This window comes from Siphateles boraxobius, unplaced genomic scaffold (genome assembly GCF_051911475.1).
Source record: "Siphateles boraxobius isolate OS27281-9 unplaced genomic scaffold, OSU_SipBor_1 26, whole genome shotgun sequence".
NCBI lineage: Eukaryota > Metazoa > Chordata > Actinopteri > Cypriniformes > Leuciscidae > Siphateles > Siphateles boraxobius.
This window is the reverse complement of record NW_027508876.1, coordinates 25,306,335-25,332,576: the sequence shown is the minus strand read 5'-3', so window position 1 is coordinate 25,332,576 and position 26,242 is coordinate 25,306,335. Positions and strand designations below refer to the sequence as shown.

Below are 26,242 nucleotides of genomic sequence, written 5' to 3'. Positions count from 1 at the left end.
TCTTGCCTTGAGAGGATCACACTCATAATGTAACATCACATCCAGCTGTAAAAAAAGGGAGCTTTTAAAGGGATGGCTCACCCCCCAAAAAATAAAATAATAATCTGTCATTATTTTTGCATTCGAATATAAATATAGTGCACGAGTTACATTTATGATGCTTTTGTGCATTTCAGACCTCGTTTAATCCCGCTGAAAGAGTAATGCGTGAATGACATGAGGGTGAGTAAATGATGACGTAATTTTCAATTCTAAGTGAATTATCCCTTTACTAAAACCATAATCAGTATCAGTAATCAGGTCAGTGTTCATGTAATAAGATAAATGCTCTTTTTGGGCTAGTGAGTGAGTGAGTGAGTGAGAGAGAGAGTGAGTGAGTGAGAGAGGAAAGAGAAAAAGAGTGGATGAAGCATATTGTTCTTGCTGGATAAATGCATGTGTGTGAATATCTATTAGCGTCTCATGCTCATCAGATACACAGACATTTGAGCATATCAAGGTCAGAGAGACGAGAAAACTATTCTGAAAGTGAGATAATACAAGTAACGTTAAGTAGGTCCCATATATATATATATGGACTGCACATATACAGTATCTCATGAAAGTGAGTACACCCCTCACATTTCAGCAAACATTTTAGTATATCTATCGAGTAGTCAATGTGCTGCTTGTACAGCAGTATATATTTACTGTCCTCTGAAAATAACTCAACACACCGCCATTATCGTCAAAATAGCTGGCAACAAAAGTGAGTACACCCTAAATGATAATAGGTGTATGTCGTTTAACCATGCAAAGCCACATGTCCTATTCATCATGTTCATGTGTTTGTCTGCTTGACAGGACCATTCAAATTTGTGTATCTTGTATTGGAGCAGTTAAAATTTGGTGCTCCGAGTACAACTCTCTCATACTGACCACTGGATGTTCAACATGGCACGTCATGAACTATCTAAGGATTTTACAGTAGAATTAGAATCGTTGCTCTCCACAAAGTTGACCTAGGCTAGAAGAAGATTGGTAACACCCTGAAACTGAGTTACAGTACAGGCCAGGGTCATACAGAGGTTTTTCAAGACGGGTTCCACTCGGAACAGGCCTCGCACGGGTCAATCACAGAAGTTGAGTCCTCGTGCTGCGCGTCAGATGCAGAAGCTGGCTTCAATAAGCAGACGCATGATCATGCCAGAATCGGGGTTGCAGAATCGGGAGGTCAGCTTGTCAGTACTCGGACCATACGCCGCACACTGCAACAAGTTTACATGGCCGTCGTCCCAGAAGGAAGCCTCTTCTGAAGATGGCTCACAAGAAAGCCTGCAAACAGTTTGCTGAAAGCAACCTGTCCAAGAGCATGAATTACTGGAACCATGTCCTGATGAAACTAAGATGAACTTGTTTGGCTCAGATGGTGTCCAGCATGTGTGTTGACGCCCTGGTGAGAGGTACAAATAAAATGGTGCCTTGCCTACAGTCGAGCATGGTGGTGGTGGTAGCATCATGGTCTGGGGCTCCATGAGTGCTGGTACTGGGGAGCTGTGCTTCATTGAGGGAAACATGGATTCCAACATGTACTGTGACATTCTGAAGCAGAACATGATGCCCTCCCTTCAGAAACTGGGCCGAACGGCATGATAACGAACCCAAACTCACCGTCAAGATGACAACTACCTTGCTGAGGAAGCTGAAGGTGAAGGTGATGGAGTGGCCAAGTATGTCTCAGACCTGAACTCTATGAGCACCTGTGGTGATCCTCAAGCGAAGGTGGAGAACATCCAGCGGCTCCATGATGTCATTATGGAGGAGTGGAAGAGGATCCGAGCAACAACCTGTGCAGCTCTGGAGAACTCCATGCCCAGGGGGATTAAGGGAGTGCTAGATAACAATGGTGCTCACACAAAATATTGACACTTTGGACACAGTTTTGACATGTTCACTTAGGGTGTACTCACTTTTGTTGCCAGCTATTTTGACGATATGTTGATTTTTTTTTTTCAGAGGACAGTAAATATATATACTGCTATACAAGCAGCACAATGAATACTCTAAAATATATCAAAGTTTTAGAGTGTTGTCCCTTGTGAAGATATACTAAAATGTTTGTTGAAATGTGAGGGGTGTATTCACTTTCGTGAGATACTGTGTGTGTTGAACTCTCATAAATGCAAAAAATGAAACTAAAACACTAAAAATTTAAATTATTGTTACATTTCAGTGAGCTTTAGATGATGGCAAAGGTAATGTTTATTATGGGGGGGGGGGGGGGGGATCAAATATTGGCAAATAAATAATATGGTATTGATATGTGTGTCGCTAATTACTTTAATTACAGAAGGAACCAGTGAGTGTTGCACAAAATCTTAGGCTGGAACTTCTAAACCCCATGAAAGGGTTTGAAAAATGCAATTCAAATATTTTGTTGACTTCCCTATAGAAGCAGCAAGGTGGGCATATCAAAGTACATACTGGCATTTATTATTTTCAAATTTTTAGGGGTACACTAATATGCAAATTTACATTTACACATTACACACATTTACACAAATATACAAAAAAACAGGCCAACTAAGCTTAAACTAAGCTTTCATTGTCTTAACCACAAATTATTGGTCAGTGCATTTGCTTAAATTTTGCTCATTTCCTACTTGAGAAGCAAATGCTTCTCAGAAAAACGTTTGTCAGAATATGGGAAGTTGTGTGTGGAGTGATGAATCACACTGAAACTTGAGTTGAATTGTGGTGCTCCAGAGCGGCGTCTTCAAAATTCTAGTGAGAAATATAATAGTAAATGTATCTCTATTACAGTGAAGAATGGAGGAAGAGGTGTCATTGTCTGCAGAGACTTTTTAGCTGCTAGGATTGGTGAGCTATACTTCACTGTGAAAAGTCATTTAATGCTTTGGAGTACAGGAGAATTTTGCAGAATGGCTTGCTTCCCACAAATGAAACGTTGTTATATTTTAGATCATATGGTATTTTTCAAATATACAATGCTCCTGCCCAAATTGCAAAGACAACCAAGTAGTGGCTCGAGAACAAGTCCATCAGGCTCATGTTTTGGCCTGTCAGAGACCAGATTTGAACCCTATAGTGAATATTTGGTCTCGCATTGATATTGGGAGACATTTTTCAACTACTCATGAACAGTTTGAAGCCATTAACATTAACTGTCTGCAAGTCGGGGAAGGTTATTCCATACTAAATTACATTATCTACAGTATTTGTGCAATTCTTACTAATTTCCTGACCAGCGATTTGTGATTAAAATGGTTAAGACCATTAAAAGACCACTAAATATTTCTGGCAGTTTTTGGCTTCACCAATTGTTTTGCCCAGGAGTGTATTTATTCATTAAGCAGAGGATTTTATCCAAAGCTACGAATAAATGAAGAACCTATATGGCCTAAAACTTAACAGACATGGACAAGCCACAAAACTCCAATTCTGACCAATTTCAGGGGTCTTCAAACTATGAAGTGAGCAGTGAGGAGAATTGCACATTAAACTCTATCCTTTATCTGCGGGGTTTGATTTCCAGACTAGAGAGTGTCTCTGGTGGTGTGTATGAATACCAAACAAGCCAGTGGCTGTGATGGCAGATGACCCTGTCTGAGCTAGATGGACTCTGAGATCTTAAAGCTCTGTTTGGAAAACAGTTTGGGCTGCTGACACTGTTGTCCCTGACAAAGCTCCAAGGAGGATAATTAAAACCCAACACGGAACCATCTCTGACAGCCTAAAATCCTCCCGGACTTTGACGGATCCACAGTGAAAAAAACCAATATGTCCAATTACCTTTCCCTGCCCCCACCCCCCACATCCCTCAGTCAAATAGAGAGACAGTGAGTGGGAAAAATTAGAGAAATGCATCTCAATCCTTATCCTTAAAACAAGTGATTCAATTATGAAGCTCAGAAAATGATTTTGGCGAAATATATATAAGGGCATTTCTCAGATTAAGGGCCAAATTGGGTTGCTGCAATTTTGAAAATTAAAATCCCAAATTTGACTAATTGGTATACATCAAATTATCAGTCCTTAAGTCAGGTACAATGTTATGAGCTTGGTTGAGACCATAAGATAAGGGAATGTATGATTTTTTGCCATTTTTTTAACTATGTCAAGTAAATGTGTCATTACAATCACATCATCGAAATGTATGTAAACAAAAATAAAACTTAAATGATAAATCAGTGCTTTTAAAACATTTTGTGGTTTCAAATGGAATCTATTTTATCTTGAACTTAATGGGATTGTTGATTTTAACTTGCAAGATGAATTATAGTCACTTAAGTATCAACATTTCTGATTCATCAATCTACCCTGGCTTGGAATATAAGCTTATTTTAAGTGAATGCCATATATCAAAACTTTTTTAATACAGTGATAATTTAGACTGTCCAACTCTGTCAGAAATATATAATTGTAGGATGTTTTTGTAATTTATACATCATTTATTGGCAAAAATATGTATGGTAATGATGATGGTGATGACATTGCAGTTCTGGTAATGACAGTTTGTTGCGGTGATGACAAATCACTGATCATAACCTATTGTAATTTGAGAGCCTAAGTGACTTCAGAACAAAAAAAAACCCACCAGCTATTAATTGGTTTAAACATCAAAACATAGTTTAATCTGATTATGGAAGACCAAACAGGAACTGTGTGTATCTGCCGTCATCACCACCACAACCTGTCATTACCAGCACAAGCTGTAATGTGCTGGTAATGACTGTGCTGGGAATGACAATTTAGTCAAAAAACTAGACTTGCTAGCAAAGATGATGACTAAGCAAGTGTAGCTAGCTTTCTACATGTAATGTACACTTTTTTTTTAACTAATAAAGTGATAAAAATAATCCAAAAATGTTTAAAAATACAGAAATTCAACACATATGGTAATGACGCATAATAAGTGTACATGCCCAACACAAAGAATAAAGAGTAGATTTATTACTTTTCTGGACATCAAGGCATCATTCTTGCAGCTTGAAATCCATGTGATCCACTATGCTATTTGGTTACCATGGCTACCAAATAAACCTTTGATAAAAAAAACTGTTAAAAAGTGCCTTTATGCAGAGCGTGTTGTAGTAAGAGCAGCCATAAAATAAGTCTAGGCTTTTTTTTGTTTATACTAATTAGTGGTGCTAAAATGTATTAGATTGAATTAGTTTTTAATAGAATTACGCCCTCTGGACAGAAATAGGCCCGAATTCTGGGAAATACCCATTAACAAGACGTTACAGGTCATATATATATAAATAGTTCATATTCTCCGGTTCCACAGAAAAGGCTTAAGCCTAGTCTCAGACTAAAATGCATGTTTGAGCTGTTTTAACTGAAAGCAACTTGCACTGACATATCTTAAAATATGTCAATATTCTAAGGCACATTTATAAAAGCTAATTAAATGGCCTAATTATGGCTTAATCTAAGCCCTGTCTGTGAAACCAGGCGTTTATATTGTACATAAAAAAAAAAAAAAAGTATAACCTTAAAGATCCGTTCACACCAAGGATAACTAACGGTAACAATATAGTTTTAAAAATATAATTTAAATCAGTTTCAGAATGATTTCCTCCATCTGATCATTCCAATCAGAATCCATTCTACTTTGAAAAGCTTGAGCATTTAGAGCTGAATGCTTATAATAAACAGAACATTATTGTGTGTTTGTAGATGCTGGTAATCTTTATAGTTATCATTCCTGGTGTGAATAGGCCTTAAGGCCAGTAACGGACATGCACAGCACAAACTTCCCCAGAATTCCCTATTGTATCACTGACAGTGCTGTCACAAGCAATGCATGCATTTGGAGAACATGAAGGCATCTGATGCTTCGTAAACAACTGATTGTCTGTGGTGGCAGAGATCAGGACGCCGCACACACATTAACACACACACACACTGGCCCTCTCTTCCCTACCTTGATGTTATCAGTTGTGACAGTGCTGTGGAACTATTTGGATGGGGATGTGATACACGGCTCTCCATGCTTATCAAATCTCCCAGAGCGGAGACTATTAACTCAGAGCAAATTGTGCCATGTAGCTTAAAGGGGCTTGTCTGTTCCAATATCCCTAATATCTCTATTTGTTGTCGGAGTGTAAAGAAGTCTGCTGTGCTCTGTTAGGGGGAGTGATGGAAAAAGAACATTGTCATGCGTTCTTACTCTCTCTTTTTGTGTGTGTGTGTGTGTGTGTGTGTGTGTGTGTGTGTGTGTGTGTGTGTGTGTCTTGAGAACCAATCAAATCATAGTTTGATCATCTGGTGTTTAGAAGCATCTCTAATGAACAAATAACTTTCAGATATTTAGAAAATCTTCAGAGTTTTACATTATTTCCAATAGCTGCGAGTTTCCTCTACCTTAGCATGCATTCTCAGCCTGATAATTGCCATTAGTGTGATTTGTGCACACTTTGGTGAGATACTTTGGCAAGAAAATGTCTAATAAAGACATTTAAGGATTTTAAGGACTTATCCAACATTGGTGTACACATTAATTTCCCATAAATTATCGTGCTAACAGAACAGAGTTTAGCTCCTTATAGCGTCATTATAAAAACTCTCTGAATCACTTTTGGTTTTTTAAAAAAAGCCCCTTTCCCAATTGCTTATTGAACACTTGAAGTTAGTCAGAGTAACTTAAGCAGTTACCTTCTTTCCAACCCTTGCACACTTTTCTTTTCTTGCATGCATGGTTTCTGAACGGATTTTGATGGAAATTCTATGGAATTGACAAATATGAAAAAAGATGTTAAGCAAACTGGAGAAGCTGAACAGTTTTCAAATTATAATGTAATCAAAATATTGAATATACAAATATGCAAAGTATTTATAGAATTTTAATAATGACTGATATTCCGTGGAAATCTGCAGGTGTGCGGGTTCTTCGTAATTAAACCAGTCTAATTGCCCTATTTTATAAATTCCCCCAAAAATAGTCAGATTCGCATGATTCGATTTAATTTATAAGTAAACTCTGTTACGAGTAACATTCTTTCATTTTAGGCCAATTATTCATTAATATCTCTTGCAAATGTTCTTGGGATCAACTTATTGACAAATTTTTTATTTATTTTTTTAAGTCAAACATGATGGGATATGATAATTCAGTTTAATAATTCATTTGACCAGCTGAGTTTTGATTAGAAAGACAAGAGTTTGATTCAGGTTGATTTAACCCTTGAACAGATTTTGATTTAAACAGTGTTGTTATTGGTAGCAAAAAAAAAATATATATATATATATATATGCGCACAGACACACACTTTAATGTTAAATGTGATTAATCGAGATTAATTGCTTTTCACAGCATTATTAAAAATATATTTTTATTAGTTAAAGCTGAAAATAATGAAATATTCGCCGAAGTTGTAGAAAACTAAAACTAAATATAAATATATATATATATTTTTTAAATGATAAAAATGACAAAAGTAGCTAAATGTCCCAAAATTAAAATGAACATAAAAGCTAATTCAAAACATTAATAAATACTATAAATAATGCTAAAATATCACTGATTACACAAGCAAGATAATTCAGATGTTGATATTCAGACCAGCACGATTTCCATTCTGATATTGCTTTTAAACATTTAATATTAAGTAACATACATTTTAGATACAACATTGTCAGCTGCTGGTTATTATTTTCAATAGTTCAAAATGAAGCTAATGAGAATATATGATAAATCTAACAACATACTCTTCTCTTACATTTAAACTGCATGAGCTCGGCTTGAAAATGTGTCAACAAAAAAAAGTCAAAATGTCAAATTTGTAATTAGTTTTGTGAGATTCTGACATCCTCTAACCAGTGACAAGCAAACCAAACTAATGGGAAACACCTCACTCAGTTTTCACCCAATTCCAGAAACAGTTCAGCCATCAATTTTCAAAGCACACATGTGTGTGTTGCAGACAGACAGACAGGTGTGTGTGTGTGAGTGTGTCTAGACTAAAAACACAGATCACAGGCCCTGAGACATCGATGTCCTGGTGGCTTTCTCATTCTATGACTCGTCGCTTTAAGAACAGACATGTCAAATCACACCCTCACCATCACAAGCGCTCGTAGCGTATGTCCATCACGGTGGATGCGGGGTCAAACAGGAACTGAACTGGCGCATAGACTAAAAACCAGAGCACATGGCAGTCTTGGGAATAAAGTGAACTTTAGACAGGCGAGACAGGCCAATCAGGGGCCACACAACCCTAATGGGCTCGTGTTCCTACGGTCGCCATGACAACACAGAGTCTGACACATTTACAATGACATGACGCTTCAGTTCGGTCCACTCTGACAGAAAGGAAGTGACAGAGAGGAAGAGACTTTCATCGTTCCATCTCTAGCTTTGGATTGTGGAGTCAGTTGTAACTGTGAGATGCTTTAACACAACCAAATCACTGAGCCAATCGTCAGAGCCTAAATATCCTGGAGCCATCAGAAAATAGCATGAACGTGCACAGATCCCTTCACAAGTAACTATCTTGAGCTTTCACGTCAATGGCAAAAGAGCCTTCCAAAAACATACACACTAGATGAATATCCACTATAATATTACTAAATATTAGTGATACATACAATTTATTTTATTTTATTAGATACATACAATTTGATACATACAATTTATTTTATTTTATTAGAATATACCTGTACCCCTTGTCAGACGTGCACTTATTCAATCTCATAATGCACAGCAATAACGAGTGTACAACTTATGTACACTCAACAACAATAGAATACCCATAATGCACTGTGAGGGTCATGACTCTCATGAATCATTCATCCATCCATTTTCCAAATCGCTGGTCCAATGGATGCTGCGTAATATCATACAGGTATAAATTCCTTTTTAATTGATTACTAAATTGATTAGTTAGTTAAGTTAGTTGTACTTTATTGATCAGCCTTAGCTGAAAATCAGTCTTTGTTCTCGCCATACAATCACAATACAATTAACATTACACAACATCCACACAATACACAAAACAATACACAACATCCACTTCAACATCATAAGCTAAAAATATCCACATTTCCTACCCCTTAACCGAAACTTATTGCATTTGGTACAAAATTTTGCTTATATATTGATAAACTCGCTTTGTGCAAATAATTTTGATCCAATGAACTATTACCTTAATTAAGGTTCATACAGGCTAGTTTACAGACAGAGTTCAAGATAAATATTTTAATTTCTACTGGAGCTGCCAGTTTGCTAAGTTGAAAATGACAAAAGACAAACTATGCAAAAGCGGCAGCCCTTAGAATTCACTCACTCGTCTCCATTCACTCCTTCAAGTGGACTTTGTTAGTGGAGTAATGTAGAGAATGGTGTGAATGTGATTTCAAAACACAGTTATAGCCTGAATCCCGAAACAAATGACTCTTCTGAGCCGCTTCTTTGAAGTGAATCGACAGTGTAGCCCATTTTCCCGAAACGAATGACTCTTGAGCTGGTTCTTTTTGGTGAATCAACAACATAGGCCTACATGAACCGATTGTTTTTTCAGTGATTTTATAACATACAGCGAGACCAGTATTCAGACTGACAAAATGAATGATTCTTTTGAACAGGCTTGTTTTAGTAAATCAACATACAGAGTGAGTGTAATCAGAAACTAATGAATTAATCTGATGAATAAAAGTCATCAGTCAAAACAGTCTAAAACAAACCCTAACCCTAAACCTTTAGCCTACCCTTAAAACCATGCAAGTACAGTGTTGGAAGCACATCCTAATAGGTAGCATATGTTATCAGAACTTCGACTCATTGTAGTGCATCAAAACCACACAGTTGTTCAACCAGCTAAACTGCTTGTGCAACCAGTGAAGTCCGATTCACGACCAAATGACACTTATGAACCAATTCCTTTAATGAATTATTCAACAATTCGAATGACTGGTTTAAATCAGTCTTGCAAAACTTACTGAACTGAATCAATCAAACTGGTTACTGAATCAACATCTGACTCACTCAGTGAACTGCATTAAGTTATCATTTTATGATGTCCATATGGAAAACAAAAGGTTTAGTGTCAGTACATAAGCTACTGAATCATCAGATAGAAAAGGACATGAAGAGCAATTGTTCAGGGGCAAATAACATCACGGGTTTTCCTTCATTCTTCACTTATCCATGGAAAGATTGAAGTAAAGTCACTGGGCACAGAAGAAGATAAATCAATTGTGACATTTCTGGATGGAATGTTTTGCATTTCATTAGCGTGAGACACACAGGAGAATGCTGAATTATCTGAAGACACGTCTGCGTAGAGCAGCAGTCAGGTTGTCTGTTAAGACGCTCCATGTTCGGTTATCAGGACGCACTGTCCATTTATTCTCCGCTTTTACTTAATTTCACTCACGGCCTCTTGTAGGGCGCCGGACAACTGATAGCTAATTATTTGTCAGCTAGTTGAGGCTGTCGGATCTCCGCAAAAGCCTTACTTCTGCTAACAAATTCCACTTTCTATCCTAAACGTCTGATATAGCTGAACTGGTTTAGTGGTTCTCATTAGCATCTGACTCGTCAATCTGATAGACGGGGCAAAGAGTTAGACACTGGGAATGAAGTAACGTCTCCAGTTTCAAACAACATTGCGGGTAGATCAAAAATATCTCTCAAAACTGGGCTGGAACAATATTTGTCACTGAGGATGGATCATTACATGACTCCTCAGGCCTGTGAACAGGGAACAGTATTGACTTTGCGAGTCCCAATGGCCTTGTATCTTTGCTTGCTCTTCTTTAGTGTATAAGAACTATAGAGTAGGATAATAGGGAATCTAAAGCTTCCTGCAAAGGAGGTTTATTGATCGTGACAGCGGTCAGACCCTTATTTGTCCGGCCGGTATTAAAACGCTCCCACCTCTCTATATTTAAAGGTTGATAAAAAATACATGGACTGTGGCGGTTTATATAACAGACCTCAGACGATTAGTCCATAGTTTTAATATGTGTGTATTTCCCCTCAGACGTATCCTTTGCCCTGGTCATAAAGACTGTGGTAGGACAGCAAAATTGAGGAGAAATAAATCCTCTTGTGATTTTAGAATTTTATGCAGAATAACATAGGCTACACTGTAAAAAATGATTTTTTGGTGAAGTAAATACTACTGAAAAAAAAACAACAATGTAATTTACATGAAAAAGTTAGTTTAGGCAAGAAGTAAAGTAAATTGTGAAATAAATTCCATATCAGTACTTAATACAAGCGAGTAGAAATGAAAGTTTAAATATCAACTCAATAAAATTAAGTAAAAATTACTCAACTTTTCTGATACTGGGGTTCCCATCATACACTGGACCTTGAATAATTAATGAGGTTCATTTTTCAATGGTTTCCAGCTGTATTTACACTGTTTTATCATTGATTTTTGTTGTCAGTATTAGTAACTTGCCATTTTGTGACATTTCGAGTAAATTTTTTGCTCTAAATGACACATTCAAACACAAAAACGACCCAGCAAATGTTACCGCCATTGTGTATTGTCTACCAAGTATTGAGGTCTTTGCATTCACATGATGCTTAACATCTGACATGATGTAATATAAATTACTTCGATGATCTAAGTAAAGCACTTACTTCAAATGACTAATAAAATTCAATATTATTGTTGTAGGGAAATGTAATGCAAAGGCAAAGGAAATTTCAACTAAATCGATATCAATCAACCTTTTACTAGCCAAGTTAAAATTACTTATTTTCTTTATTACTTTAACTTAACTAGGTTAAGTAAAGTTAACTTAATTCCATATTTCAAGTAAATTTAACTTAAAGATTTCTAATTAAAGCTACTGATAAATATGTTTAGGTTTTTACTTGGCAAATCTTTGTAAATTTACTGGCATTTTCTGAGTGAAAAAAGTTGCTTAGCTTTTTTCCAAGTAAATCCTACTCCTATTTTTTTCAGTGTACTGTTAATCTTCTGTTGAATCTTTTAAATTGAATGAATCATACTGTTTCTCTTTATTTTAAACAGTGTTTCTCTGGTTAAACAGTGCAACCAATGGAAATCGTCCCCTATCCTCTTTCACTATTGAGTGAGTAAAAGGGGCAGCTCTCCCAAAAATGAAAATCCTGTCCTCATTTACGCACCCTCAAGTTGTTCAAAACCCGTATCAATTTCTTTTTTCTGCTGAACACAAAAGAAGATATTTTGAAGATTGTCGGTAACCAAACAGTTGATGGACCCCATTGACTTCCATAGAATTTTTTTTCTCCATAAAAAATGGCTTTATTCTAACTTCTTTTGTGTTCAGCAGAAGAAAGAAATTCATACAGGTTTGCAACAACTTTAGGATGAGTGAACGATGATTGGATTTCCATTGTTCGGTGAACTATCCCTTTAATGAGTAAATGAAAACAAGTGAAATTCGGACAGTGAGTTCACCGGAAATGCTGCGGATGCCATGTATACGGAATACTCACAGTGAATTGGCGTTCTCAATAGCGGCTAGCCGTTGAGTGTACAATGGTTGTACACTCATTATTGAAGTGCAGTACGGGATAGAATGAGAACACTGGATAATGTCCAAGATTTCAGATACCACTACCAATGGCTGTCCCCTCAAATAGTTCACAATGGTATAGGCAACTCGATCTGACCACTTGATGTTAAGCAAAGGGTCTCAACTTGGTCAATAGGAAACAAATTGAGTTTATCTAGCCCTGCAAGAACTTTCTCTGTCGTCTCTCTCTCGTTTTATCTGAACTGTAGATACAAACACACTAGTTTGGGATAGCCTGCTCTTAGGTCCTCGTCTCTTGCTGTGCATCTCTTGTCAATTGCTAAAAAAGAAAAAGTAAGTTCACTTCCCCAAAATATTAATCTTTATCTGATCTCATGTCAGTTTCACTTGAAGCCATTGATTGGCCCCAGAGATTTTCTCAAGATTTGAAGATGGTTCCTGGGGACATAATCTACTTCAACAAAAAAGATAGATTAATATATACAGTATATATAAACAACTCAAATCTATAACAGTATCTCGATACTAAAGGAACACTGATCTCCAGATATAGTGTACAGCTTTGGTTCCTCTTTCAATGTAAATCTATGTTTAAATCTTACATTTTAACAGGGATGAGGAGAGGTTAGAATCAAATGCAGCAACAGTTTATATATAAAAAAAAAAAACAGAGACAGAAACATGATCCAAACGGGAAAAAGAGGCATAATCTGGACAGGGGCAACCATGAACGCAACAGAGACATGCAAGAACAACGACCGACAAAAGACAACTGAAACACAGGGGTATAAATACACAGGGAACACAAGGGCTAATGAGAAACATGTGTAGATGATAAGTTAATAGGAAAACTAATGAGGGTTACTTTGGAGACCAACAAGGCAAACATGAAACACAGGAAGAAACGGCACAGAAAATAACTTCATATAAAATAAGTCCATATGACAACATCGACAAACACAGACTCAGGGCAGGTTACACTAAATTTTCACCAGTTTTATAGTCAGCTAAATGGAAATCATAACTTCCGTCAGTTAGACAAGTAATAGCACACCTCTCCTCAAATGTTGCATGATTTGAGATATCAATCAGATGATGTCAGAAGCGTTGCCCTCTTCAGATCCTGGGACATCTGCTCTCAGGCCATGCGACTAGAGAGAGAAAGACAAGACAGACTCAAAATGTAGTTTCTGCCGTTCTGTTGCATTTGACTATTAATAGAGCAGACGACTTCAGACAGGACACAGACAGATTAGGGGCTCAGAGCCAGTGGGCATGATGGGTAATGAAACTAGTACAGCACTGAGTGTTCATTGTTTGTTTGCGTGAATGACTGTCTCCATTGAGAACCTTGTGTATTTTTAATGTGTCGTATGCTGCAGGGATCAATGGGAGTAATTAATACTTTGGGCGGCACACATACACACCCTTTATAATCCACAAATGTTTTTGTTGCATCACTTGCAGTGTAGACACGATGTTAGAGTCTTGAAGCTGATCTTTGCTTTCACAGTTGAGATTTTTTATATAGAAAGGTGCGTCAGCTCATCACCAGACAGACGCAAACCAACAGGAGATTATCTTTGTCTTCCTCTTTTTCCTCTTCTTTATCTCTCTCTATCGTCAGTGCTTCTCCTCCAGCCCTCTGGGCCACAGTGATGAATAAAGATGGCTCATATAACTTTCGATCACCATGGAAACGCAGCACTCCCAGGGATTTAAGAGAAAGAAGCTGACGCCCAAATCTGTGAGGAATGTTCCGGCACGCTCCAGAGGAGCGCGGTACAGATATGCCTCTCTCTCCTCACTATATGCAACATCGAAAAACACTCTGACTGTAACGCTGCCATGCCGCCCAGAGGAAGTGTGTACCATTTTATACTAGCTTAAATAAGTGGTCTCATCAAACTCAACGCCTACTATGGAAAAATGTTTAGTTGGTAACACTTTAGAATACTGTTCCATCATTGATGTATAACTACACAGGAAAAAATAAGTAACACATTTTTAACACTCTAGTAACTACTATTAACTAACAGTGATATCTCTCTAATATTGACTGAAGCTTGTGAGGTTTTTGTAAGGTTTTGGATAGTAATTCATTCCGATGGATACGGTGACACTTGAGCCATTACTAGTGGGTTACCATGATCTTCACTTTAGAATACTGATCCAAATAGTAATATCTGTCACGAGGGTGGTTCAGGGAAGACGTAGGCAGAAGATAGAATCCAAAAACGTAATTTAATCCACAGACAGGAAACAGGCAGACGGGTGTAACAGCGTGTAAACACAAACAATACCGGACCACGAAGTGAAGACAGGCAGGAACTTAAATACACAGTGAAGATGATTACAAAATGACAGGCAGCTGTGAGGGAGGTGATCAGTGTCCATGGATACAGATTGGTGGCGGGAAACTCAGACTGGGGAACACACGTGGCAAAACAAAACAAACTGAAAGTCAAACAGAAGCCTAATGGTGACATAACGCCCCCCTCCCAGATGACGGAGGGGGGATCAGAGGAGGTTCAGGTGGTGGACGAGATGAAGACGAAGTGCATAAGAGAGGCTGGAGTGGCAGGATGGTGAGGGGAAGACGACGATTCCCTGATGGCATAGATGTAGATGGCCTGGTGGCGCAGACCCAGAGCCATCCAGTACCGACAGCCCACGGCAGAGTAGACGGAGGGAAGAGACCAGGTGGAACTGAGGCTGACGGTAGCTGGGGGATGATCGGCGGAGACTCTGCGGCAGGATCCATCGGCGCAGACGGAGAGCCGGTGGACTCCAACGACGTCGCTGGACTTGGAGACCCAGGCGACATCGCGGCGACGAGTGCTGGAGATGGAGCCAGAGTACCCGAGAGCAGAGGCGAAGGTGGAGGGAGGGAGGACAGAGGTGACGCCGAGGGGAAGGAGGAGCCCGCTGTAGCCGAAAGGGTGGAGGGATGGAGCGTAGCGGACTGACCGTAAGTCCGTGGCGAAGGCGGAGTGAAGACTGACCAAGGGGGAGCCGGCAGGACGAGGGAACCCGCTGCAGCCGATGGTTCGAGGGTCTCTGGTGGAGGCGTAGGTGGGAGGAGCCAAGACGGAGCCGGCAGGTCGACAGGCCGAGATGGAGTGCAGAGGACTGAGGCTGGAGGCAGAGCCACGAGATCCTCACGCCCGAGTGCTGAGGATGGTGAGCTGACCTGCGTCTCGACATCCGGGAGCCTCCCCAGAGACGATGTAGGGCAGCGAACATCAAGCAGCGGCGGGGCTGGAGGACTGGCTGAGCCTTGAGGTGAGATGGTGGGACTTGACAGGTTGATGACAGGGCGGATGCAGTCACTGGAGAGGTCTGAAGACAACGATGATGTAGATGACGGGTGGGACAGGGTGGGAAACGGTAGTTCCTCAGAAGAATCTTTCAGCCAGTTCTCATGATCCGTGGATTGGGTCCCCTCGTCCGCAGATGTCGTGGGCTCACACCCCTGGTCAGACTCCTGTTGGAGCTCCTCCTCCGGGGCGAGGGTCAGCTCTGTCTTCTTCGGTTCGGGCTCTGGCTGACGCGTCACGGCGGGTGGTAGCTCTCCGTCTGCGGGGGGCACGCACGAGTTCTCCGAGGTCGAGGGTGGTAATCCGGGCTCTGGGTCTGGCTGTGTGCTGGATCTGGGCTCGACGCTCTCCAGACACCTGACGACAGCCTCCATCCAGTTCAGGTTAGAGGTGTCTGGGAGGTCGATGTGTTGATGGAAGTTGGCCCCGATCCAGAACAGGGTTTTCAGGGTTTCGTTGTCGAGGGGGCTGGTGACTGCAAGGGGAAAAAAATCCCGGGTGAAAGACAAAACGTTTTTGCTCTTTTGAGCGAGTTGAATAAAGTCAATATTATCCATGTTTAGGTCCGGTATTCTGTCACAAGGGTGGTTCAGGGAAGACGTAGGCAGAAGATAGAATCCAAAAACGTACTTTAATCCACAGACAGGAAACAGGCAGAGGGGTGTAACACCGTGTAAACACAAACAATACCGGACCACGAAGTGAAAACAGGCAGGAACTTAAATACACAGTGAAGATGATTACAAAATGACAGGCAGCTGTGATGGAGGTGATCAGTGATCAGTGTCCATGGATACAGATTGGTGGCGGGAAATTCAGACTGGGGAATACACGTGGCAAAACAAAACAAACTGAAAGTCAAACAGAAGCCTAATGGTGACAATACCTTTAAAAGGAGTCATTACTTTCAAAAATCTTACAAAAACCTCAAAAGCTTACAATGACTTAAGTCAATATTATGAAGTTATCATGCTTTTCACTTTAAACTACTGATCCAAATAATTAGTAATTCCTTCCGAAGGATTTGGCAATACTTGAATCATTAGGCAGAGCTGAGCTACTTACAAATTGCAGTCGGTTACTGGTTCCAAATTCCATGACAAAAAATTTAGTTAGTCTAATTATATTACCTTAAATGTGTAATGTAATGGATTACGTTACTATTTGATTACTTTTGACCTAACTCGCTTATCACATTGATTTGAACAGGATAATCCTGTCGAGTGACTATTTACAGACATCGGAGAACCATAAACTTGATTCTATTATTGGACTTAATTGTATTATTGAATTGGATTAACTATAAATCGCAGGTGGTACTTCAAATAAATATATTAAGTCAAAGAGGTTGTAATGATGGCGCAGACGCAAGGGGATCCATTTGCAGCATTTATTAGAATGGTCAAAACAGGCAGGGTCAAACAGTGGCAAACAGAACAGAGAAGGCAAGGCTGAGACAAACCAGGTAGACAGGCAAAGGGTCGAGGCAGGTCCAGGGTCAGGGCAAGCAGAGAAGGGTCAGCAACGATAAACAATCCACAGGTCAAACACAGAAATCAAACTCGGGAAGATAACGCTCAGAAATGATTGCCGGGGCAGATCAAGACTTCGCAGAGAAGTGGTGTGTGGAAGTGGCTTTTATGTGTGTGTATATGAAGTGCAGGTGTGTGTGCAATCAGTGCAGTGCAGATGTATGGTGTTTGGTGTAATCAGTCCAGGGAGGTGTATGATGGGAAATGTAGTCCAAGTAAACCCAGGAAGTGCGTGGCTAATCGTGACAAAGGTAGAGCTGACAAAACAGTTGGGGAATTCCTACATTGCATTTAAATATGAAATGACATGAATTTGTACATTTGAATGTGTTTGGAAGACAAAAGCCTTGCTTTAAAAGACTTACTGAGTGATAATAATTCAAATGATAATTAATGTGTTTGTCAGGAGTTGATTAGAAATGCAGCGTTGAAATGTTGAGAAAACTCTTCTTAAAAGTGTTCAAATGATGTGTGGCTCTCAGTTTTCAGTGATCGGCTCATGACTAGTGTGTGCAATTCCACAAACCCTAAAGACCTTCTGAACGTATAAAAGTCTTTTTTTTTAGAAAGGAAAAAATAAATAAAAAAGATTGTAGGTATAATTAATGAATTGAATAATTCACTGCAATTGTGAGAGTAACATGCAACAATCAATAAAAAAGTAGCTATAGTTTGATTACGAGTATTTTAAAATGTAATATAATCTTTTACAAGTACTTCATATTTGGAATCTGATTATGTAATCCAGATTACATGTAATCAGTTTCTACCCAGCACTGCTATTATGTTCACTTTAATAATGGTATCACTTTATTTTACAGTTCTGTTCCCCATACATACAGTGTACTTATTATAGTAATTTCAATAACTGGGTAAAAACCAAGTACTAACCCTTTTAAGTAAGTACACCGTAGGTACACAAAAGTGCATGCACAGTAAAATTGAGTGCAACCGAATTGAGTGCATTATTCACATTAATTATGAACCTGTATACAGTGGTTCTTAGTCCTCTGGGAAGTATGAAAAATAGTAGTTATTGATTAGCTAATAGTGAACTACCACATTCAACTGAGCGCTATTACTTACTAATTTGTTAATCAGAGTTTCTTGTTAGTTAGTAGTTACTAGAATGCTTATAGTGCGTTACTCATTTGTTCCTGTGTAGTATTCTAAAGTGTTACCGTTAAGTTTAGCAACAAATACTTTAAATACCTTGAGTAATATTAAATAAAATAAAAAAGATACCCTTTAACAGATACCCTTATACGTTTAAATTGTAATCTTAAAAGTTGCAAAAATGGCACGTTTAATTGTAAATGCAAAGGCCACGTTTTCTCTGTCGGGCCAAACCGTTCTCTTTACTTAAATGTTTCATTCCATGCCAATCCAGCCTGGCCGGTATGGATATGGTATATAAATGTATTAAAAATGCGCAAGTCATTGCCTTGGTACGCAAGAGTTTACAGACAACATGGGATGTAAATAGCGACCGTGTTTTGGAGGATGATCAGATATTTATTTGATTATATTTATTTGAAAAAAAAGGATATGTTTACATATATTTTTGCTACTGTAACTTCAAAACTTCTATTATCTATTTGCTATTCTGTTAAAGTCTTTCAAATTGCAAACTGGTGGAGATTTGGTGGCCTATAAGATGGCATTACATATAAGAGTCTCTACTTTAAAAAAAGCATGTGATTATCAATATCATTAATCAGCAGCTTCTCTCTCCTCTGTGTGTGTATTTGAATGATCTGGTTGATTAGCTCCTTGCACTTCTAATCAAGCCATCAAGACCCTATAATGCTCCTCAAAAAATAAATAATAATCATGGCTGAATTGAGCATTTGTAATCAATATGTATATGAGAGGAGAATGAAAAAGTAGGGAATTTTGTGTGCGCACACTCACGCAGGCTTGTGACAAAGAGGCAGAAAAGACAGAATTAACAGACGAACAGAAAAAAATGTCATAAAAACTCCGCTAGTTTCGCCTCACAAAAAAAACACAAAAAAAAAAACACACAATGACACCAAACTTCCGTCCAGTCTGCAGATCAGTAAGTCATTCTCTCTGCACACATCTCTGGATTTATTGTCTGCTGAAAGCAGGGATTCTCAATCTCTTCTCAGCCTGGAGTCTTTGGTCTCATCTCACTCCTAGCTTCCACAGTGGATCCGCGGATTCATATGCTGTCTGAGTGATATTTCTCTCCACGCTTCTGGAGAGGTAGACTACATGTTGTTTTATCCTTCCTTTATTACATAATACTTTATAGAGTTGGAAACCCCCCTCAGTGAATGATAAGGAATAAATCTCTAGAAACTTGTGAGACTGAGTCAAATATGTGGCCTCTGAATCCTCATGAGACAAACATTGTGTTTGGGACGTTACAGAATCCTCTGGAGTATTGCAAAAATAATTAGATTTATTAGATAGTTTGAGCTATGAACGCAAGAATCAACTCCCTAGATTGGTGAGAAAGATTAAAGTTGGCATGAAATGGAAGTAGTGATATTCTTTTCTTCCCTATTGTGACGTATACCAATGGAAGCTTGTTTCCGCCACAGAATAAAACCTTTTAAAAGATAAATGCGACTTTTTTATCTCACAATTGAGAGTTTACATCTTGCAATTTTGACTTTAATCCTCAGAATTATATAAGATATAAATTATAAAAAGATAAAAAGTCAGAATTGCGAGATACTGTATAAACTCACAATTGCGTGCTATAAACTCACAATTGCGAGACATAAATGTGCTATTGCGAGAAGATTCTGACTTTATTTCTAGCAATTGAGAGTTTATATCTCGCAATTCTGACTTTATAACACGCAATTGCGAGTTTATATCTCACAATTCTGACTTCATAACACGCAATTGCGAGTTTATAACTCACAATTCTGACATCTTTTCTCAGAATTGTGAGATATCAACCTCGCAAATGCAAGTTATAAAGTCCAATTCTAAGTAAAAAAGACTTTGTTCCTCAGAATTGTGAGATAAAAAGTCGCAATTAACTTTTTTATTTTTTATTCTGTGGTGGAAACAAGCTTTATATCTCTATGAAATGGCTTCTCGAACAAGAAAAAATGTAGGGCAGGAATTGATTTTGTCCATCGGGAATTGATTGGATGGTTGTAATGTGAGTGACAGCTAAACATGTCACTGCAAGGGAAGTTATTTCGACAAACCAGATTAAACAATCCATCATTATTTTCACACACACGCACACACAAATCGCATTAAAAGTTTGTTGAAACATTTAGAATCCTCAAGCAAACAAATACATCAAAACAACTTGTCTTTCTCGTCTGCCGAAATCCTTAACCCCCCCCCCCCCCCCCCCCCCCCCCGTTCTCAACCAGCAGTCTCATCCAGAACAGGTTTAACTGCACCTACCTTCTCTTCCTTATTTATTTGTGTGCAATCTGTGAGCTATGACAAAGATTCAACTCTGAGTGTAGCTGAGCAGTTCACCCGAAAGAAAGAGAGAAGCAGGTGAGCAGCCTAAAAGATATCAGGTAAGTGCATTAAAAGATTAAATATGAATGTGATAATGATTTGATATAAACTGTACTGATTCAAAACCTCTGTGATCTTATTCTTATAGCTTATTCTTTTCAATGACCCGCAGACCTATACAATTATTGTTTATTTAACTCCGAGCTGATCATGGGCGCTTCACAGAGCAAGGATAAGATGCATTGCACCAGATACCTGAATGGCAAAGGTCCTCCACCGCTGGGTGAGACAGGTGAGTTTCAGACCCGACGTACAGTTCATGACACTGAAAGACATATATTACCCAAAAATAAATATCTAGACGTTTTTCCACTTTTAAGAATGTATGAATGCTATTGCATTAGATAATTAAATATCAGTAACACTTTACAATAAGGTTTCATTTGGGTAACATTTCATTTTACAGTACGTGCACTTTCAATGTACTTACAGTGTTCTTACCACAAAAGTAGAGTAGTGTAAGGTAACTACATGGGTCAAGTTAAGGTTTAGGGGTAGGTTCAGGGTTAGTACCTAGTTAGTGTCATTACTACAATAAGTACATAGTATGTTCATTCGAAACAGGACTGTAAAACAAAGTGCTACCTTCATTTGTTAACATTAGAAAACTACATTAGTTAATATATAAACTAACAATTAACAGATAATATATTACTAAAATTACCATATTATTTAATGGACCTAAACTAAAATGAAGTAACAATGAACTGTTCTATTTGTATTAACTAACATTAACAAAGATTAATAAATACTGTAACAAATGAATTGCTTATTTCTTAATGTTAGTTAATGCATTAACTAATGTTAATGGGACCTTATACATTAGCTCACTTTTCAAATTATTGCACGAAATATTAATTTTTTATAGGTTTCAAATGATAAAAAAAGATCGATATATTGTTCAAAAAAAATTTCGTGAAACATTAGCGCAACCTGCTTATTCAGTAGTTATCGTAATAAACTAGTAATACCTGGATATATAGCTATGACACCTGACATATAGCTAAAAGTAGCTCAGGAAAGTCAATTTAGTTCTGAGAAAAGCTCATGCAGTATTTGTTTGCAGATGCCATTTGTATTCTAATGCAACACCATTAATGCGTCTTTTATATTTTGACATTTCAAACGGAAGCTCAAGGATCGAACAATCAAAAAAAGAATAATCTGATAAAACAAGGAAACCAGCCAGATGGAGGGAAGATGAATTGTAACATCAAAAGACGGAGTTTGCCGGGACATCCTGACTGTGACACCATTCAAATCACCTTTAGTTTTGATGATGGAATCCAGTTGGTGAGCTCATGATGAGTTCTTTTTTTTTTTTTTACAGTATCTCTCTGACAGTGTTTAAATAACAAGGCCAATTGACACACCTTTCAGTGTGACACTGAGAACTCTAAAACATCTCAGCTATCTGTCTCTCTGCTCTGTGGAATCCTGTCCAGCCTGTTTCTCATACATTTACACAGAGCACATGCAGACACTGACGGATGTGTGCTCATAACTACAGAACTGAAATCCCCTGTTATGATATATAGACACTAATGCCTGAAGTGTTTATAAAACGCTATGCTTGAACTTTCATATAGTGTCCAGCAGTTGTTGTTGTTGTTTTTTTTAATCAGATGATGTCAGTTGTTTTTGTATGCAAGTGATCAACTTTAGCAACTCGCCTTGCAGGATACGCATCCGGACCCGGGACAAAAGTACAGGGGGAATGTAACTGTGGCCTACCTGCCTCAGAACACCACAGGGACCAAGATCCTATCGCTACTAATGCAGGCCTTCGAACACCAGCTGCTGTTCACTGTGGCGGCCAATCCCAGTGGTGAATACTGCGTGACGCCTGCAGATATACCCCTCAAGACTCTGGACAGCGGGGGACCTGGAAGGTATATAATAATGATCAGTCAAATAATAGATCAGTGTTCACCACAGTTCTTCATAATTGCAGAGTTCAAATATACATATTCTTACTTCACTAAACAAACCAACATTTTATTTATTTATTTAAATTTACTTTCTATTCATTTGCACTGTCCTTTTCCCCTATCCACTATTTTTAAGCCTGAAAAGAAATATTTTCAATTCAATTCAAATTTTTTTATTTTCAGTTTTTTTATTTATTTTCTGTTAAGTGTTTTTGTTATAGTTAGTTTTTCTTAAGTTAATTTTGTCTTTAGAAGCTATTAGAAAAATGAAAACCATAATAATATAAATAATAAATGCATTATATATAGAAAAGACATTTATTTATTTATTAAAAATATAATATTGTATTGTAGTATAAAAAAATTCTATTGTTTTTATTCAAAATTGTATCTTTATTTTACTTATTTATCTTTATAAAAAAAAAATTATCATATATTGTCTTTAAAACCATAAGGAAATCCTTATGTTAAACATTTAATTAACATCTTAGGATAACATATATTTTGTAAGATTTTATTTCTTTTATGTTTTCTGTGTTATTCATCTTTAATGTTGATTTGGTAACATTCTCTCTCCTTTTGTCTCAGCTTGGGCTATCCAGATCCAAATTATTTGAAATCAGTGAGGAAAAGTCTCAAGGTAAAAGGGATCAAATGAGAGGAAATGGATTACTATGACTACAACAACATTTCCAACCTCATCATGACCCTGATCTTCATGACGAGGATATATGGATATGGATATGGATATGGATATGGACATGGCATGATTACATGGAGTTAACAGCCAAATCAACAGAACATTATCATGGCTGTTCAATTTGACATAGTTCATGAGGACCTTTATATGCGAAGCCAGAAACAGAATTGCATACAGGCACGCTGGCGACTTGTGTATTTTCTATAAAACAGAGTTCTAACATGAAGACAGTATTGTATACACTGCTAGCTATTGCTTATTCACCTAAAGTGTTTTTAAATAATGAAAACCCCTTTATGGATTTCTTTAAATAATCAGTAAATGTTGTCACATTTTTCTTGTTCATATCCATTTTATTTTATTTATATACTATTATTAATATTTTGAATTAGCGTTTACTTTTATTTTAGTTAACTTTTTGTCATTTTATTTGCTTTTGTCATTTTTATTTCTATTTAGCTTTAATTTATAATTTATTTCTTGTTATGTAATTTTAGTACTTCAAGTTCTAGTTTCAGTTAACAATCACAACAGACTCATATTCACATGTATCTTTAAATTATTTGGACTCAAATATTGATTATAATTTAGTATAAATTAAAAAAGTTCAACATTAAAATTTGAAAGGTAGTGAGGTGAAGACACATCCTCTGCAATATTTCCTCCGTGCCTCAAATGTGTCTTCACATTGCCGAGTGTGAACTTTCCCAGGCTGACGGTGGCCCTCTGTTCTCCTCAAACTGAATTACACACCAGGCTTTATACTCACAATAAAGAGTAATCGGATTGGCAGGCCCCATTAGAGAGGGCTCCGTCATCTCCAGGGGCGTTCTTAAACCACTTTCTCGTGGACGCTCCGCCAGGAGTCATCCGTCCCGACTGTCAGCTTCCACCACGACTCTGACAGCTATCAAATCTGTTCCTGCCCCATCCTCCTTCAATCTGCGCTGCTCTCCCCTCCTCCGTCACATCCCCCTCTCTCTCTGTTCACGACCTGAAGAAGCCAGGCTCTGTCTGAATGTGTCACAAACCTGCTTAAGACTAAACCTGCCCTTAAATTATGACCAAAATCTTTCTATATCTTTTCCCACTTGAAATAGTTAACCCTGAGCCATGCTAAACCCTAGGTAAATGGAATCCTGGCTTATCTTGCTTCAAGTTTCACAGTACTCACAATTTACCAGGGGTTACCAATTAATCATATTCATAAGCTGCCGTTTCGCACAGTCGCCTACATTCTTAAACCCTGGGTTAACGTTTGAATATTTCTGGTGTCAGTGTCAATGGTTGGATTAACACAGCATGCAACCTGTTCACATAAAGGCTCTTGCATTGTGCTTCCTCGTTTTATATATTGTCAACTGTACTATTAAGTTTATACTAAATGGACTTTACAAACAATTAAGGAAGAAATTAAACAGTCTCTTTACTCCAATTGTCGCATTTTCTGTGACCGACATTTTTACCCTTAAATGCTGAAACATAGCCTACAGTTTATACAAAGCACGTTTTTTCTGTGACTATACAAAGTGTGAATATAAGGGATGTGATTGGCTGTTGCCTGCTAAGCAATCTAGTCATAACATTCTTACGCTGCAAAGTTTGACACTGTAAACGATTGGAACCGTTATGCGGGGTTAACAGCGCAAAAGCGGAGCAGGGTTATAACCCTGAGTAAAAAGAGATGTTAACCCCACTTCTAAATTACAAGTTGTGAAGGAATTGAAATGTTCCTTTACCAGGGTTAAAAGTGGGGTTTAGAATGATGATAACCCGGGGTTAAGCGTGGGGTTAACAGTGCAAAAACAGAGGAGGTTTTATAACCCCAGGTAAAAAGCAGTGCTAACCCAGCTTCTTAAATTACAAGTGTGAAACGTTCCTTAACCCGGGGTTAAAAGTTGTGTTTAGAACAATGATAACCCGGGGTTAAGCGTGAGCAGGGTAATAACCGCGGGTAAAAAGTGGTGCTGATCCTGAATCTAAATTACAAGTGTGAAACATTCCTTTACCTGGCATAAAAGTGGGGTTTAGAACGATGATAACCCAGGGTTAAGTTTGGGGTTAATAGCGCAAAAGCAGACCAGGGTTTATCTAAATTACAAGTGTGAAACATTCCTAAAAGTGGGGATTAGAACGATGATAACCCGGGGTTAAGAGCAGTGTAAAAAGCCCGAATTGAAATCATTTGTTAGTAATGACTCCTTCCTCTCCTCCTCGTTATGCAAAACAAAGTTCAAATTGCCATTAGAAATCATTGTCGTCCTTCCCATGAGATGAGTGTTTGTGGTGTTTTGCTATGTATTCCCCACTGGGGGGCTGAGTGTTGGTCTGTGCACCGGCATTGTGATGAATGAGCTGAGGGTGTGTTTTCATTAGGCTGTTTAATTTGGAGCACAATTAGACTTCATCCTCTTTTAGAAGACAAAGCAGATTCTAAAGTTGTTAATTAAAAGGCAGAGTCACGGACAGTGAAGATGGATGTGAACGCAGGGAATCCTCTCCAATAACAACAGTGCACTCCAAAGTCAATTCTTCCTTGTCTAACTAGTTGCTCTCCTCTTCTCAAGAAAAACTAGTAATCACTACCTAATTCCTCATTTTGTTTCCTCTGTTCTGATTTTAATTTACTCTCTTTTCATCTAATCTCATCTCTACTGCTCTCCTCTCATTTGCCTTTCTCTGCTCTTGTTATCTTATCTCCCCGCATCTCATTTCGTTTTGTCTCATCTCGTCTCATTTCGTTTT

General features: G+C 38.1%; 1 protein-coding gene and 1 long non-coding RNA gene across 6 annotated transcripts in view; one reads left to right on the top strand and one right to left on the bottom strand.

Moving 5' to 3' along the window:
• The window catches only part of LOC143752116 (uncharacterized), a 33,678-nt gene that overhangs the window by 3,251 nt on the left and 4,185 nt on the right, over positions 1-26,242 (bottom strand). For all 3 annotated transcript variants that reach the window (XR_013207330.1, XR_013207328.1, XR_013207329.1), the window contains exons 3-5: positions 22,601-22,751; positions 21,062-21,131; positions 13,541-13,637 (exon numbers count right to left, since the gene is read on the bottom strand). This is a non-coding gene — a long non-coding RNA (uncharacterized LOC143752116). The remainder of the gene's footprint in view (positions 1-13,540; positions 13,638-21,061; positions 21,132-22,600; positions 22,752-26,242) is intronic.
• Positions 20,713-24,932, top strand: dtx3la (deltex E3 ubiquitin ligase 3L a). 3 transcript variants are annotated; one of them, XM_077245132.1, is made up of 5 exons: positions 20,713-20,865; positions 20,955-21,098; positions 21,999-22,159; positions 22,547-22,758; positions 23,386-24,932. In XM_077245132.1, the coding sequence occupies exons 2-5, from the start codon at positions 21,017-21,019 to the stop codon at positions 23,453-23,455; spliced, it is 525 nt and encodes a 174-aa protein (XP_077101247.1). In that variant the 5' UTR covers positions 20,713-20,865; positions 20,955-21,016; the 3' UTR covers positions 23,456-24,932. The 3 variants fall into 3 exon arrangements, with proteins under 3 accessions (XP_077101247.1, XP_077101248.1, XP_077101249.1); XM_077245133.1 differs by having other exon boundaries at positions 20,762-20,865; positions 20,979-21,098; XM_077245134.1 differs by having other exon boundaries at positions 20,784-20,842.

What these genes read in the sequence shown, in the direction of transcription:
- dtx3la (XM_077245132.1), top strand. Translation starts at nt 21,017, where the DNA reads ATGGGCGCTTCACAGAGCAAGGATAAGATGCATTGCACCAGATACCTG. An exon ending in TCCACCGCTGGGTGAGACAG is followed by an intron (nt 21,099 to 21,998) that starts GTGAGTTTCAGA and finishes TTCAAACGGAAG; the next exon opens with CTCAAGGATCGAACAATCAA. An exon ending in TTGATGATGGAATCCAGTTG is followed by an intron (nt 22,160 to 22,546) that starts GTGAGCTCATGA and finishes CTCGCCTTGCAG; the next exon opens with GATACGCATCCGGACCCGGG.